The sequence below is a fragment of the Cucurbita maxima genome, unplaced genomic scaffold (genome assembly GCF_002738345.1).
Source record: "Cucurbita maxima cultivar Rimu unplaced genomic scaffold, Cmax_1.0 Cma_Scf00009, whole genome shotgun sequence".
NCBI lineage: Eukaryota > Viridiplantae > Streptophyta > Magnoliopsida > Cucurbitales > Cucurbitaceae > Cucurbita > Cucurbita maxima.
This window is the reverse complement of record NW_019272025.1, coordinates 6,206,828-6,223,174: the sequence shown is the minus strand read 5'-3', so window position 1 is coordinate 6,223,174 and position 16,347 is coordinate 6,206,828. Positions and strand designations below refer to the sequence as shown.

Here is a 16,347-nt window from a genome sequence, read left to right as displayed (position 1 = left end):
AAGTTATTCCATGGTTAGTTTATACCTTAATTAAACACAAATTTGTGCATAACTTGATATTATTTAAATTAGTGAATTTATCAAAGATAATTAGCATTTAATCCAGTTCCAAATTCAACCAGATAAAATTAAAAATTTAGGATGAAAATTGGAATAAAGTCAAAGGGATGAAGGAAAGTCGAATTTTATCGCATAATCACTATTATTTTATATTAATAGATAGCTTATGGATATATTTTTTAATTTTTTTTTTTTTTTTTTTTTTTTTTTTTTTTTTTTTTTTTTTTTTTTTTTTTTTTTTTTTTTTTTTTTTTTTTTTTTTTTTTTTTTTTTTTTTTTTTTTTTTAAGATGAGCTGAATAGAAATACATAAAAGCGAATTAAACTATTTTTCAAATAAAAAGAACATTAAATAGTAATTATCCAAAACCACTTGTTTTTCTTACCAAAATTCGGTCAATGCTTCGGTTCCCATATGAGAAGAAACGCGGTGTAAATTACAATTTACAACGAATTCCGGCAGCTCTCAATTTGCCGCCTTTTGCTCTTCGCGCCTTCCCCCGCCCCAATTGAATCTACTTTCTCAACGTCCACGCGATCGTCAGCTCGTTTCTCATACGCCCTAATTTGCATAATCACAAGGTAACGTCATAATTTAATTCAGTCCACTATCTCACTGAGCTCCGACCCAATTCGCTATTGCAATTTATGTATAAGCTCAGCTAAATCTGCTCCATTTCACTCAGTTGTAGTATATGAGCTCTTATTGCTGCCTCAAACTGGTAGCTCGGAGCACTTCTGTTTTCAAGCTGTTCGGAAGCTTGACGTTTCCGGGTGCAAGTGAATTCGTGTGGGAATTCAAGCCGATTTACGACTGAACCCTACAATATAGATTTGACTGGTTTGTCTTTTAACTCAATGGGTTTTGTTTTGGGGCTGGTTTATTCTGCGCGTGACTACTTATGCTGCATTGATGTAGCTTGTTTTTGCTGGGTTTATTCTCTATTGGTCGACGAAGTATTAGCTTCAAGCTCGTCCTACAGATGTCTTTTGTGTAATCAGTATGAAAGTTACTGACAATTTTTTTTTCTTTTTTTTTGTTCGTCTGTCTCATAGAAATTGAGTACCCTACGATTGCAAGATGCACATAAAGCAGGTATCAGTCGATCTATCGTTCACTATTAATATTTTGGTCTGAGTACATGGAAATAATCATTAAGTTCTCTTTTAGGTAATTATTGAAGGGTTTAAGAGCTACAGAGAACAAGTTGCCACCGAACCTTTCAGTTCAAAAATAAACTGTGTTGGTAAGATCACAATAATCTTGGGTGTTTGCTTACTCTTTATTTAAAGTTGTCTCACTTTTTTGTTTATTGTGAATGAACTGGTTCCGGATCCTTTTCAGCATGGTCTCAAATGTTTGTTTTCTTGCTCCTTTTCTAGTGGCATTTCCGTCTAAATGAGTGACAGCTGATGTGGCCGACGTATATATTTTTTTCCTTCTTGATTTTATAAATGTAGATTTTACCATGATATTGTAGATTTTCTGTTCATCATTCAGTCATGTGTTATTGACATATTATTAGGTTAATCTTAGTTTACATTCTTAAGAAAATTCTCATTTTCAAGGAAATTAACGTTTCCTTCAAATCTGTTACAGTATTAGTAATTTTTATTTTCACTGATTTTGGAGCTCCTATTTGACGGTACTTTGTAAGTTGTCATTTATGGACATTTTATCTTCCTGTTCAACATATTATGCAGTCGGTGCAAATGGATCTGGCAAAACCAACTTTTTCCATGGTAAGAGAATATCACTATTTTTGCTCTTATTTACCTTTCAGTTTCTGGTAGTTTTTACGCTAAGATATTGGTGGTTGTTTACCTAATTATTTGTTCTGGACGTCAAATAGCTATACGGTTTGTGTTGAGTGACCTCTTCCAAAATTTGCGGAGCGAAGAGAGGCATGCTTTGCTCCACGTATGTGTTTACAAATTTTAAATCTAATAAATATTTTGTTTTCAAGCATAGGTTTCCTTCATTCTCTAATTTACATATTTTGTGATAAATTTCATACAGGAAGGTGCAGGGCACCAAGTTTTAACTGCTTTTGTGGAAATTGTGTTTGATAATACTGATAACCGTATACCAGTAAGTTCTTTCTGCCTGCTATCCACTCTTGTACAAATGGGGTTTCTTTGTTTCTTATGTGTGGAATGATTGTATTATTGATACATATTGCTTGTGACAAACGAACATTGCTGTTTATTTCGATTTCCTGTTTATTCTTGTTTGCTGCTAGTTAACAAATTAAATACTCTTTAGTTTGTAAATGTTTTCTATTTTCAAGTTTCCCTGAGCTTATCTCCCTTTTCAACTTTCTTTATCTTTATTTTCCCCATCTAGTATTTTCTTGCCCTCATTTTGGATAATTATATATTCATTTTCCAGCACGTCTCATTCTCCGTTGTTTAATGGTTTTGCAAATTAAACATTTGCAATATCCATCCAATTGTTAACTGATATGCCATACATTTGTTTTTTTAAAGGTAGACAAGGAAGAGGTGTGCTTGCGTCGAACGATTGGGCTGAAAAAGGATGAGTATTTCTTAGACGGGAAGCATATTACGTTAGAAACTTTTTCCCTCCCTTACTTCCCCTCCCCTGTGATGTATGAAGATTCATCTCAGCTTTATGATTTGAGAAATAATGGTTTTTAGGAAAACAGAAGTTATGAATTTATTGGAAAGTGCTGGATTTTCTCGCTCGAATCCTTACTATGTCGTGCAGCAAGGAAAGGTAGGAGTATATTTAAACTTCATTATCTGTTATATAAATACTCGAGTTTTTATGTTGATCTAATTCCTTTAGAGTCAACTTCCATTCATTCTCTTTCTAATTTGTACACAGATAGCATCATTGACATTGATGAAGGACTCTGAGCGATTGGATTTACTAAAGGAAATTGGTGGTACTCGAGTTTATGAGGAGAGAAGACGGGAGAGTTTGAAAATAATGCATGAAACTAGTACGTCTTGACCATGTTATTATAACCTGTGTGAGATTTGTTACTTTTAATTGTGTTTGATTATGTTTTTTCTTATCAGGCAATAAAAGAAAGCAGATAATTCAAGTTGTTCAGTATCTTGATGAGAGATTGAAAGAACTTGATGAAGAAAAAGAAGAACTTAGAAAATATCAACAGCTGGATAAGCAGCGAAAATCCCTAGAGTATACTATTTATGACAAAGAACTTCATGATGCTCGTCAGAAACTTCTGGAGGTTAGCTGTTATGGAACTGATCATTGAGTTTTCCTCATCCCACAACTAACTTTGGATCTTCAGATTTTGATCTTGTCCCAACTATATGGTTCGACTTTTCTTTTCCACTTGAAAAAGTGTGGACAAATTGAGACCATTTGAGATAAATTTTTTCCATCCAACCTATAACTAGGATGAACGTTCTGAAGGTCTCTAGTAGCCGAAGCTTTATTGGTCTCTTCCATAATAACTTTTTAGTGACTTAGGTGAGGTCCTCACAGTAATGAATACCCACTTATGATAAAAAATCCACTAACAGATCCAGCTCCCGAACAAAAAAACCCACGAGCGAACACAATCAGAAATACCACACACGAATAGATGCTGCTCATGAATGAAAACATCCACACACGATGGATTCTGAAACAGATACCCACAGACAAAACTAAATTTCAGATAAAGAAACCCACGCTTGAAACTCTAGTAAGTTCAATGGAGCAAATTATCAATTGGCTATGAAGGCTGGTCGAAAGAGTTTATTAGCAATGAGGGCCCATAGAAAGGATTAAATAACAAATATACAAAAATAGATGTAAATTGTAATTTGACAACGATTTCTCTTGTTAGTCTGTATTATATATTTCATTCATGGGGCAACTTGTGAGAAATAATTGATCTGACTCTTACTCAATTGATGGGCATTTAGAATGTGCGAAAATCAAGTGGATGGTGTGACTAGCTACCCTGAAGGCATTTCTTAAATTTTTCAAAAGAAATACTGCATAGTAAATAGGGGTCATCTATGTTGTCAATAAGATTTTTTTTATCTTCAAAGAAACAGAACTAATGCCTTCTGACTCATTATTGCCATCTTTTTCCTTTTTATGAATTTCGTTCTTTCTTTCTTTTGGGATGTTAGAGTGGTTTAGAATCCCTTGGTTTTTCATGCCTTGAAAATGTGGTACAATATGCTAATCTGATTTACCTTTGTTATGTGCATATGCACATAATGCATGCTAAAACTTCAAATTTAACTAAACTCAGGTAGATGAAGCTCGAGCCAAGGTTTCTGAAACATCCACTAAAATGTATAATAGTGTTCTGGATGCTCATGAAAGATCCAAGGACTTTGACAAGAAATTGAAAGACTTGACCAAGGAAATTCAAGGTTTAGTTAAAGAGAAAGAGGCAGTGGAGAAGAGGCGAACAGAAGCTATAAAAAAGCACACGGAGCTTGAACTTGATGTCAAAGACCTTGAAGAGAAGATTTCTGGAAACATGAGGGCTAAGGTAACTTTCTCTATATCATTCGTGACCTTCCACTGTGAAGATATTTCATACAATTTTCTTTTTTAACATGCTTCTAGGAGGATGCAGGGAGGCAGCTTCAGATGCTACAAAGAGAAATCCAAGATTCTTCTGATGAGCTTGACAAAATAAGTCCAATTTACGATAATCAAGTCATAGAGGAGAAGGAAATATCAAAAGGGTATATGGGTTTTTGCTAGTGCTTCAATTAATTTCCACTTTCCTGTTTCATCACCCCCTCCCCCAAAAGAAAAAGAAGAAAGAAGAAAGAAGGAGGTGGGGAGAGAGAGAGAGAGGAGTGGTCTGGGTTCAAATTAATTTTGATGCCATTGAGTTTGTATTTAGTTCTTGCATTTTCTATTTTCCGTTCTAGTTAATGGCTCAATTCCACTCATACATGAAGTCAACACTTGTGTATTCGTTGTATGTTGCTAAATTGTTGCACCTTGGCATTTCTCATGAATTTTGTAGAATAATGGAGCGGGAAAAGCAGCTTAGTATTCTCTATCAGAAACAAGGTCGTGCCACCCAGTTTGCAAGTAAAGCTGCTCGTGATAGGTGGCTTCAGAAGGAAATTGATGAATATGAACGAGTGTTGTCATCAAATATGGGGCAGGTAATATTTACCATTTTGTCTTTCTAAAGAAGCTTCCCTGTTACTTTGTGTCAATATGTTCTTCATACAAGTCATCTCAATACAACTGAAAATTGGAACTACTTTGTGTATTGAGATAGCAGCAGTCACTTTGTAATACTCCATTTTTGCAAAATTAGTGTAATCTGAATAAGTTTTGGATGTTTGTAAAGAGGAAGAGTGAGGAGAAGTTGTTATTTGGGGTGAAAGTATTTGAGACTTTGAATAGAGTGGGACAGTATAGTCGGAGAAAGAAAATAACCTCCTAGTATTTCCCTTGGAACATTTTAGAATATAATATTATTTGGGTTGCCCATTGGTACTTGAACCATTACTACCCAATGAAAACATTTTTCTTCCTTCATGTCTCTCTTTATTTAAAGATATTACCCCAGAGTCTTGATGTCATTGGAGACCTAAAGAGGGCTTCTAGTGTTCAGGGTGCAAAAATGAAAATTTTGCACTTTTGTTTAGATGGTTATGGCGCTTCTTGTTAGAGTTGAAATTTTTAGTGTATTTGCTCATTTTGAGTATGTTTGAGGCTCATTCTAGTAGACGGAACTCTCAAGTTGCTGACGGTAGCATTTTCAAAGTCCTTGGAAAGTCATTTCCATGTGTTTTCCTAGTTTCTGGAGTCCTATTTCTTTGTTGGTAGGATGGTGGGCATTTCTGTTTCTAGAGGACCATGGGTTAACAACGGCCTACTTTGCTCGTCTTTCTCTCTATCTGTAATTTGTTTTTTGCAAGGAGTCCCCCAGTTGCGTTTTTTAAATATTTTAATAATTTAAATTTGATCTTAAAAAAATTTGGAGAAGGGAGGAAATTTGTGAATTTTATTTCTGTTCATGAACAGTATATGGATTCCATTTGAAGTGCTCACCCACAGATCTTTTTGTATTATTCCCTCTCTTCCCATTAACATGAGGTTTCCTTTGAATACTCCTCCCTTTAGGCTTCGAGACTTCTCATCCCTAACGCTTTTAGGCTGTCTCTTTTGATGTTTTTGTCGTTGGGAGTACCTTTGTTTCATACAAATGAAATATAAATTTAGATTTTTTTTTTTTCTTTTTTTTCTGAGGGGTCTTTCTTCTACAATTTTGACGTCTGAAGAGCCTAAATGATAAGAGGCATTGAGCAAGTTTCATTACTCTCATGTGTACATGGTTTCCATCTTCTCTTGATGTCAAGGGTCGGTGAATGCGGACACTTAGTCCCTCAGTATCCTTTCTTGTAAATCCTTGTTCTCTTGCTCGTGATTATCTCCTTTTAAGCGTTCCCATTTTAAGGAAAATAAATTGTTTGATTGGTATTGGAGAATTAACACCTTGGATTTCCTCCTCCGTGGTTCTGTATCCTTAGAGGCATGTTCCATCGATATCATTTAAAGGCACTTTTCTTGTGTAGATGTTTATTGTCGTTTGGAGTTGTTATGGCTTATTCAAGGATTTTTTTTTTTTTTTCTTTTTGTGTTATGATACAAGTTGCATTCTTCGTTCTTCAATGCAAAATACCTCGTTGCAAGTAAATTTCTTCACCATGTTGAAAATATTTGGTCATAGAGGAATATAAAGGTGTTTCAGTATAAGGATGAATCTTGTGAGGAAGTGTTTCATTGCTCACTTCAATGCCTTCGGATTTTGGGTACTTTGCTTAATGATTTTCATCTTCTCGGACAATAGGAACAAAAACTTCAGGATGAAATTGATAAGCTTAATGCTGAGCTACATGAGCGAGATGCCTATATTGAGAGGCGCAAAATGGACATTGCTACTATGCAGACCCACATATCTGAGTCATCCCATGGGTTCAATACCTTCAGAGCACAGAGAGACAAGCTACAGGATGAGCGAAAGTATGTCCTTCCAATTTTTGAAAGTTCACTATTATTTGCATCTGGAATGCACAGTTAATTGTTCAGTTTGCCAGCTTTTTCTCAGTGTTCTGATTAATATATAGGTCGTTGTGGAGCAAGGAAAGTGAACTTGTTGCTGAAATTGATAGGTTGAAAGCTGAAGTTGAGAAGGCAGAAAAAAGTCTTGATCATGCTACGCCTGGTGTAAGTAATTGGTCTGTAATTTGTTTAGCTATTTATTTGTTATCTGAATGAATCACTTTATTCATTGTACTTATGAAAACTGTATCTACAAGACATGGATAAAATGATGCTGTGGGATAACACCATAGTATGCTGTAAAGCCTCTGAATGAATAACAAGTTAGAGCAGATTACTACTAAACCATCGGAGTACCAGCTGATAGTCAAATTTATTGGTTTTTTTTTGCAGCTGGTCTTAATTGTAACTTATAACACGCCACTCAAGGTGAAGTAGAACTGTTTTAGCGTAGTTTTAGCTCATAAATTGTCTCAACGTTAAAACATTTTTTTTACTTTGATGTAGAATGAAATCCAAACAGTACGATCACATTGCAGAAAATGTTGCTGGTTAAATTCTGGATGAAATGCATCAATATCCCCTGCCGCGTTTTGTTTATATTACCCCATATTACCCCTTCCGCATAAACTATTGGAATTTTTCAATTATAGCCCCCATCGTCAATAAAAAAATGACTTGAGATTGCAAATGTCTTGTAGTGCATAGCCAATTACCTTTACCTATAAGGCAGAAAAATGAATCGTCTTTTCCAACTGGCTTCAGCTCTAGGGTGTGAGAATTTCTCATTTTCATCGTAATATGTTATCAATCTCTGAACATTTGTATAGTTTTAGTGTGTTGAACTTAATTATATTTTTGGAGAAGTTGATTGAACTCTGAGTGCTAGTTTATGGAATAAAGAGTTATAGGAGTCCCGATCCTTGACGGGAACACTTCTCATTAGCTAGTACCATGGAAGAAACTGTTCTGTAGGTCTTCTTTGAGCAACTGATCATTCTTGATGGAACATATTCTTGTCTTCCTTACATACACTCCTATGCTGCATTCTATTGATTGGTTCATTTTCTAATGTATCTGCTTCATTCGTTCCTTTAAAGTAAATTCCTCCCCAGAGATTCCAAATGATTTTCCACCTTTTGTGTGCCACCATTCCCCAAGGATCCAGCTGCTTTAATATTACTATAATAGAATTCAAACTGGTAGTTCATTGAATAAAGAGAAAGAATGGAGGAAGAATTTGAGAGCTTGCAACCCTCCGCCAGAACACTCTTCCCAATTAGTCAATTTGTTTGCTAACCAAGTAACTCGTGTAACTCTTGCTTTCTCTTACTCATGGGTCAAAATAACTCATAGGTTGACTCTTCATTATATAACTGTACTTAATACATCATTCCTTCCTTACTCCTCTTCCCTTTTCTCTCATATGCATTCTTAGATCCAGGATTTATCTAAATAATTCATACACACAATGGAACTAAATTACCAAAATAGGCCAGGAAGATACTCAAGTTCATGATTTCCACCGCTGGCACAGGCAATTAGTTCTTGTTTTGTTTTCTGTAGTGGTTGGTTATTATTTTGTCATTTGTCGTTCTTCCGTTATCTTCTTCTGTCTCTTAAAATTTTAATAATGTATATTTCAAAGTTTCAGGACAATCATTTCTGTTAATATATTCTTGTCAAGAGAGTTTTCTATTGTTTGTTAGATATGGAATACTGTGTTTGGTGAATGTATGGTTAGTTGATGTCTGGATTGTATCTCTCGTTCATGTTCTTCAATGTTTTGTTTGATATATTATTAGGATGTAAGAAGGGGACTAAATTCTGTTCGGAGGATCTGTAAGGAGTACAAAATTTCTGGGGTGCATGGTCCAATTATTGAGTTGCTCGATTGTGATGACAAATTTTTTACTGCTGTTGAAGTTACTGCTGGAAACAGGTGAATGAATAATCTTCTGTTATATTTCTTACTTTGAGGTTGTGTTGGGTCGCATCTTTTTTAGTTGAATTGGCCAGCTGGCATAAGGAAATTGTGTCCTTGTTGTCGGTTGTGTGCCTTGATGCAGATCAAGATTTGATTAGTATCCTTCCTTTCTTATCAGCCTATTTCATGTGGTGGTGGAAAATGATGAAATATCAACCCAGATTATACGGCACCTTAATTCTCTGAAAGGCGGAAGGGTTACTTTTATACCACTCAACAGGGTGAAAGCTCCGCAAATTACTTATCCACAGAGTTCTGACGTGATACCGCTGTTAAAGAAATTAAAGTTCTCTTCCAATTATGCACCAGCTTTTTCTCAGGTAGTTTCAAGTTCCATCATATATTTCCAGGAGTGGCTTGCGATTGATTTGTTCTCGTACGAGCAATTTCATTACTGTAAAAAATAAAAGACAAAAAATAAAATAAAATCACAACCAGGAGTCTGATCCTACGCAAAACAATCCCAATGCTTTTGGACTGAAAATAGATGTTTCACTGAATATAATTATCGGGACCCACAGAAAAGAAAACATCGAAACACAAAACAATTACAAAAACAATCTAAGTTCTACTCCAATTCACCACGTAGGTTGAAGATTCCTCTCTCCCTTCCAGAATATCCTTGTATTTTCCTTTATTGAGGCAACCATCCATATTTTGGATTACTTGCTGGAGAGAGGAATTTCTTGAAGAGAAATGAAGAAGAAAGAAAAGTTACCTTGCTATTAAGGCATAAGTCTCCTACAAATGCTAGAACGAGAAAGCTGGAGGTCTCCAAATGACAAAAGATTCGAGAAATGGTTATATCATGAACACAAAGTAATAGGTGAGTGCCTTATTGAAGAAGCTCACCTTGGGTACTTTCTAGCCTGTAAAGCTTCCCCTCAACAACACTGGATACAAAAGCATAGAACTTTTGGATGTTCATGGTGGAGAATCTAGCTTGGTCATTGTGGAGGGAATTATTACCTAAATAAAATTTTCTTTTACTTACCTGACTAGAAATGTTTTTAACAAATTGTTACACTTACAATTATTCTTATCTTTTAAAACAATGTTTACTATTTAAGGAAAAAAATGTCCAATTTTCCATGTTCAGTTTGGCAGATGGTCCTTTAGTGGTTGCTATTTAGTCTTGAAATTCCCTTCCGGCATCTATCCCACTGCTTAATCATGGTTTATATTTTTTGTTGCAGTCTAGAATATTGCTCAACTTTAGTGACAGTAAAGATGAACTGAACTTGGGATTTGTACACCTAGTAATTTAAACTTGCATCAATAGGCAGAAAGTGAGATAAATCTTCAACTATTAGGTTTCTCATTTAGGCTTGATGCAAGTAAGTGTATGAGACATGCAATATTTTTTATCGACATGCTTATTTTCCAATGCTTCCATTTTTCTTTTCATTTTACCAGGTGTTTGCTAGAACGGTGATTTGTCGAGATTTAGATGTTGCCACAAAAGTTGCTCGTACCGATGGTTTGGACTGTATAACTTTGGAGGGTGGGTGTTGAAGTTATCTTTGCCAATTTATGATAGCTTTACTACTATGTATGTTTTTGACAAGTTTCCTTCGACTCTGCAGGTGACCAAGTTAGTAAAAAAGGTGGTATGACAGGGGGATTTTATGATCACCGACGATCAAAATTGAAGTTTATGAATATAATTATGTTAAATACCAAAGCCATTAACATGAAGGAAGATGACCTAGCAAAAGTTAGATCAGCACTTCAAGATATCCTTTTTGTTGTTTCCTCCAATAACACCTTGTCAAAAGGAGGGGCTTTAAATTCCATTGATTAAGTGCAATTTGATTATGCCCAAATACATAAACCACCTTTTATTTATTTATATATCTATTTTTTAAGAAAACAGATTTTGATTGATAGAACGAAGATATATAAAAACGGGAGGAAAGCCAACCCCAAGCAAATGGATATATAAAAACAGATTTATCTATTCTAGCCACACATTTTCAAATTTAAAAGGGCTGGGACCCCATTTGAAACTACCGGAGTGGAAATATCGTGCATTTAAAACGGCATCAAAGAAGTCTTTGATGTTTATGCATTTATAGCTCTTTTTTACAAATATTGTGCAAAACCAATTATTTTTTGGGGACTAATTATCCTGAAAACGTATTCTTAATTATTAAACCTTGACAATCTGACTCCTGTTTGTTTATTCTTTGTTATTACATTCAGTCATCCACTATGTTTTTGTCTATAGGTTTGTCTTCTTTTACTTAATTTATCTTACAGATAGACAGGAAAATTACTGAGCTTGTTTCAGAGCAGCAGAAAATTGATGCCAAGCAGGGTCATGATAAATCGGAATTGGAACAGCTTAAGCAAGACATTGCTAATGCTCAAAAGCAGAAACAATCAATATCCAAGGCTCTTCTGAATAAGGTATATTTAGGACTAGTTCTAGATAACTTATTGGTCCACCTGGGTTCGAATAGAAATATAGTTCCTTCTATTGATATTTTTTATTGTATGTAGGAAAAATCACTTGCAGATGTTCGTAATCAGATTGATCAGCTTAGAGGTAATATGGCCGTGAAACAAGCTGAAATGGGCACAGATCTCATTGACCATTTGACACCAGAGGAAAAAAATCTGCTATCACGATTGAACCCTGAAATATCAGAGCTGAAAGAGAAGCTTATTGCATGCAAGACAGATCGTATTGAGGTCAGTTAATTGGTGTGTGCATTTATTGATATCATATACCTTTAACTTTTGCCCTTGTTCTTGCATTTTGTTATCGGATAGACTGAAACAAGGAAAGCAGAGCTTGAGACGAATCTAACAACTAACCTCAAGCGGCGGAAACAAGAGTTAGAAGCTATAATATCATCTGCAGAAGCAGACTCTTTACTGGGAGAAGCAGATTTGAAGAGACAGGAACTGAAAGATGCCAAGTTCTTGGTAGAAGAAACGACTCAACAGCTTAAAAGTGAGACTTTTGATTCTGCATTTTTTTTAGTTCTCAATTTTTTTTTTCTATTTTATAGCGATTTGAAGTTGTGATTTCTCAGGAGTTTCTGAAAATATGGACGAGAGATCTAAGGAAGTCAAGAAGATTAAAGACGAAAAGAATAAACTAAAGGTATCCCATTTTTACATCTTAACACCATTGATTATTCTTGCCCTCCTTGCTCCTTGGTTGATCCTTTGTCTATACAGACTTTAGAGGACAACTACGAGAGGACACTTCAGGACGAAGCTAAAGAATTAGAGCAACTACTAAGCAAAAGAAATGTTCTTCTTGCTAAAGAAGAAGAGTATTCAAAGAAAATTGGAGAGCTGGGCCTACTGTCATCTGATGCTTTTGAAACGTAATCTTTTCTTTGAATTAGGATTTCCTTCTGATGTTTAGCTGTCCTTGACAAATGATTAGTGATCATTACTGAAATTATTTGACAATACCTTTCATGTGTATCTCAATCTATTGTTTGTGATTCGTTTTCTTGGTAGTTGTCTGATCCTTGTTGGGTTTTCTTTCGTATTGCAAATTTTAGGTATAAGAGGAGGAACGTCAAGGAACTGTATAAAATGTTGCACAGATGCAATGAACAATTGCAGCAATTCAGCCACGTTAATAAGAAAGCATTGGATCAGTATGTGAATTTCACAGAACAAAGGGAAGAGCTTCAGAAAAGACAAGCTGAATTAGATGCAGGTGATGAGGTATTGCTAGACCGGACCCAATTTAGATTATTTTGTTTGTAATTTGGCTGTCAAACTCTTGCCAAGCAATGGTGCTTCTGGACATTGTAGAAAATTCAAGAGCTCATAGGAGTCTTAGATCAAAGGAAGGATGAATCAATTGAACGTACATTCAAAGGAGTTGCAAAACACTTTCGAGAAGTTTTCTCAGAGCTTGTTCAAGGTGGCCATGGGTATCTAGTAATGATGAAGAAAAAGGTATAGTTTTGATTGTATTGCACGCATTCCTTTTGGTGTTGGATGCAGATTTTATCACTCATAATGTATTTTTGTGGCCTGTGGACATTGTGGGGTATTATGCTGATGAATGGTTGAGTTTGACCTATGACAAGTCATTTTGTTTTGGTCCTTGGCATGGTGGCCATTTTATAGCCTGTGGGCCTTGTTTTTTCATTAAGAACACACAATTTTCTTTTAGTGATGGATAAAAAACTCAGAAGTGTATAATCTTTGTCGGACTAGATTACAAAAATGTTAAGTGGAAATCCAGAAAGATGAAGCTGAAGTATTGTCTCCCGATACCTGTTCAGGGGCCTTTCCCCTCCGTAAAATCTCCTTTTTCTATCTGATAAAAAATTTCAACATAAGAGCTCTTAAGAGATTTTAGAGCATTAAACCTTAGCCTTGTTCTCGAACTAATCCTCACAAAGAAGACTCTTAAGAAGTCTTGAAATAATTCTGAAGGAGGTTAGGGACTGACTGAATATGTTAAGGAACATTATCTACAGCTTCGAATAAACAGGGCTAAAAAGGTAGAGTTGTGACCTTTCCCATTCTTCTTGACAAGAAGCCTGGAATATTGAGGATAGAAGACACCTTACTGAGTTGAATGATTGGATTGACTTATTCATAATCTTGAGACTATGGCTTTATTGGAGCCTAGCTTGGACACAATTTCGTCAAGATCTCTATTGTATGCCATTAGTGGATGGGTAGGTGTCTTTCATCATTATGGGGAAGTTTTGCTTTCTAGTTGTAGTTGAGTCGCAGTTTTGTATTTGCTGGAGATTGGCTATTGATTGGGGTTATAGAACTTCTGTTTACTTGGCTTTGTTCTAGAGATTGTAGTTCTATGGTGGATGAGTTTCTTCTTCAGTCACCATTTTGTGACAAGGGTCTTTTTGGTTGCTTGTTATGTTTATGTGTCTCTTTAGGTGTTGGTCTACAAGTTTTTTTGTGTATATATCCCTTGGATCTTATTTTGTTAAATTGAAGCTTCGTTTTATTTTAGTTCGACTCCTGATGCTAGTTTGTTTCTCTTTATGTACTTCATATTCTTTCATTTCTTCTCAATGAATGTGTGGTTTCTTGTTTAAGAAGGAATTCCAGAGAAAGTTATAATCCCCCCTTTTGTCACTTCATGGAAGGTATCAACATGCCACAGCAATGAATGACTTTTAAGTTGTTATAGGCAAGAACCTCATAGGGTGTGTTTTTCGGGAACATGCTCAATTCTATAATTGTTTATCTTGATTGTATAATTGTTTCATCTCTTTCTTTTGTTTCTTCTTTTTTTACCCCTTAAAATCAGTTGCTCTTGAGGTATCGAAGTCCCATACAATCCATGATGCACCCAACTCTGCATCTTATTTACTATCCCCTTGTCTTTCCAGTCACCTTAACTTTAAACAACTTGGGGAAACGTTGGCCTACACCAGGAGGTTCTTAGTCTCCCCCCAAGTTCCAATGTTTCTATGTACAATAATCTTCTATCTTACTTGCATGGAGTTTTGTGAAGCTGAACAGCCTCCTATGGTTCTAAGGAAGAGATACATCTCAGGCATAAATGGTCGAGAACTCCTGTCCGTGGCTTGGTTCGTTATTAACAGATTTAAAAATGGGCTAAACATATGTTTTCTTACCCACGACTAAGGAAGCTTAATTGTTGAAAAAATTGCTCAGAAGTGATAATATCATTTTAATATAATATCTCGAAGGACCTATAGCTAGAACCAGGCTTGTATGGCATTGTGCCAACAACTTCTAAGACCTGTATGATGTTTTCTTATCCTTGGTTAAATTCACATTTATGGGTTGGGATGGTGTTCTGGGATTACGGCTAGATAATTATGAGTTAATGCGACATCAAGAGTAATTTGTTCTTTGAATTTTTCCTTCATTCGCACAGGATGGTGATCATGCTGATGATGATCCTGATGAAGCTGCACCGCCAGAAGCAGATACTGGGGGCAGGGTTGAGAAATACATCGGAGTGAAAGTGAAGGCATGTACAAGCTTCTGTACTTTGTTTCATAGGATGACCTTTCCCGAGTTCCTAAATGGCGTTTGTTGCAGGTTTCTTTTACTGGGCAAGGAGAGACACAGTCCATGAAGCAGTTGTCTGGGGGACAAAAAACTGTTGTTGCTCTAACCCTTATCTTTGCCATACAACGATGTGATCCTGCTCCGTTTTACCTGTTTGATGAGATAGATGCGGCATTGGATCCACAGTATAGAACTGCAGTCGGAAGTATCCTTCACATTATACTTATGATTTGTTTGCCTTGCCATGGTCTTCTCCAAGTGATATCAAACACGTTTCCACTTTTCGTTTTTCTTTTTAAATGATAAGAGAGGGTGCTATTATATTTATTGTCGACTATATTATGTCATATATTCCCTTCTCTGTAATCATAATTCCAGTTTGATGTTCTTAATTACTTGCTAGATATGATTCGTAGGCTAGCAGACATGGCAAATACTCAATTTATAACAACTACATTTAGGCCAGAGCTTGTGAAGGTTGCCGACAAGATATATGGTGTTACCCATAAAAATAGGGTGAGCCGTGTGAATGTTGTCACCAAGGAAGATGCCCTGGACTTTATTGAGCATGATCAATCTCACAATAACTAAGGTTAGATTTTTCTAGTCAAACTTGCATTTATTTTTTCGTTGACCGTGACTAGTTTACAAAAATTTCTGTTGGTATTCATAGGTGGCTAAAGATCCCCTGAGGCATTGGTTGTATTGTAATGTGTGAATGGAAATACTGAGCACCGCTCTACTCATTGGCATGTTAGAAAAAAGGTATGAAACTTTAGGGTGAACTTCACTATAATAGTACTTTTGGGTATTTATGTGTCTCCGAAGTGTTGGTAGCTGTAATTAGAGAAACATTGACTGGAATGGTTGTGTGGTCTGGTAGCCGATGTTGGTCGTTGATTGATATCTATTTAGTCTTCTTCGTCATGCCATTCTACGTCTGCTGCAAAGCTCATTCAAACCCATCTCTAATAGATAATAGATAGTGGCTATTTTCCTTTCCTTTTCTTTTCTCTGCTGCATCACTTGGAATTCGCAGTCAAACATAGATATTCTAAAGGAGACTCTTGCTGCTTGTTGAATTGGACTTGAGCACCATCAGTCATAGAATGGATTTTCATTGGGGGCTAATTTTGACACTTCCATTTCCATTTCCATTATTATTATTATTATTTTAGGTTGAAAGTTGAGTGGTGGAAGACCTGTCGTTGAATTTGTATTTTGTATTTTTTAGGTGTCTAATTATTATTATTTTTTTTAAAAAA

The 16,347-nt window shown here is 35.6% G+C and overlaps 1 protein-coding gene across 4 annotated transcripts; it reads left to right on the top strand.

Annotated features, from left to right (window-relative positions):
- Window positions 1-442: 442 nt before the first annotated feature.
- On the top strand, window positions 443-16,209 carry LOC111483677 (structural maintenance of chromosomes protein 3). 4 transcript variants are annotated; one of them, XM_023129932.1, is made up of 31 exons: window positions 443-641; window positions 786-900; window positions 1,116-1,155; window positions 1,231-1,306; window positions 1,764-1,802; window positions 1,913-1,980; window positions 2,080-2,151; window positions 2,550-2,629; window positions 2,721-2,799; window positions 2,911-3,028; window positions 3,108-3,283; window positions 4,307-4,552; window positions 4,630-4,751; window positions 5,042-5,186; window positions 6,884-7,056; window positions 7,161-7,260; window positions 8,901-9,037; window positions 9,201-9,402; window positions 10,499-10,586; window positions 10,669-10,818; window positions 11,343-11,494; window positions 11,588-11,779; window positions 11,861-12,044; window positions 12,127-12,197; window positions 12,275-12,426; window positions 12,610-12,778; window positions 12,869-13,015; window positions 14,946-15,041; window positions 15,113-15,287; window positions 15,486-15,674; window positions 15,756-16,209. In XM_023129932.1, exons 3-30 carry the CDS (start codon window positions 1,141-1,143, stop codon window positions 15,671-15,673), a joined length of 3,612 nt encoding a protein of 1,203 aa, XP_022985700.1. In that variant the 5' UTR covers window positions 443-641; window positions 786-900; window positions 1,116-1,140; the 3' UTR covers window position 15,674; window positions 15,756-16,209. The 4 variants fall into 4 exon arrangements, with proteins under 4 accessions (XP_022985700.1, XP_022985698.1, XP_022985699.1 ...); XM_023129930.1 differs by having other exon boundaries at window positions 746-900; XM_023129931.1 differs by having other exon boundaries at window positions 722-900.
- Window positions 16,210-16,347: the final 138 nt, after the last annotated feature.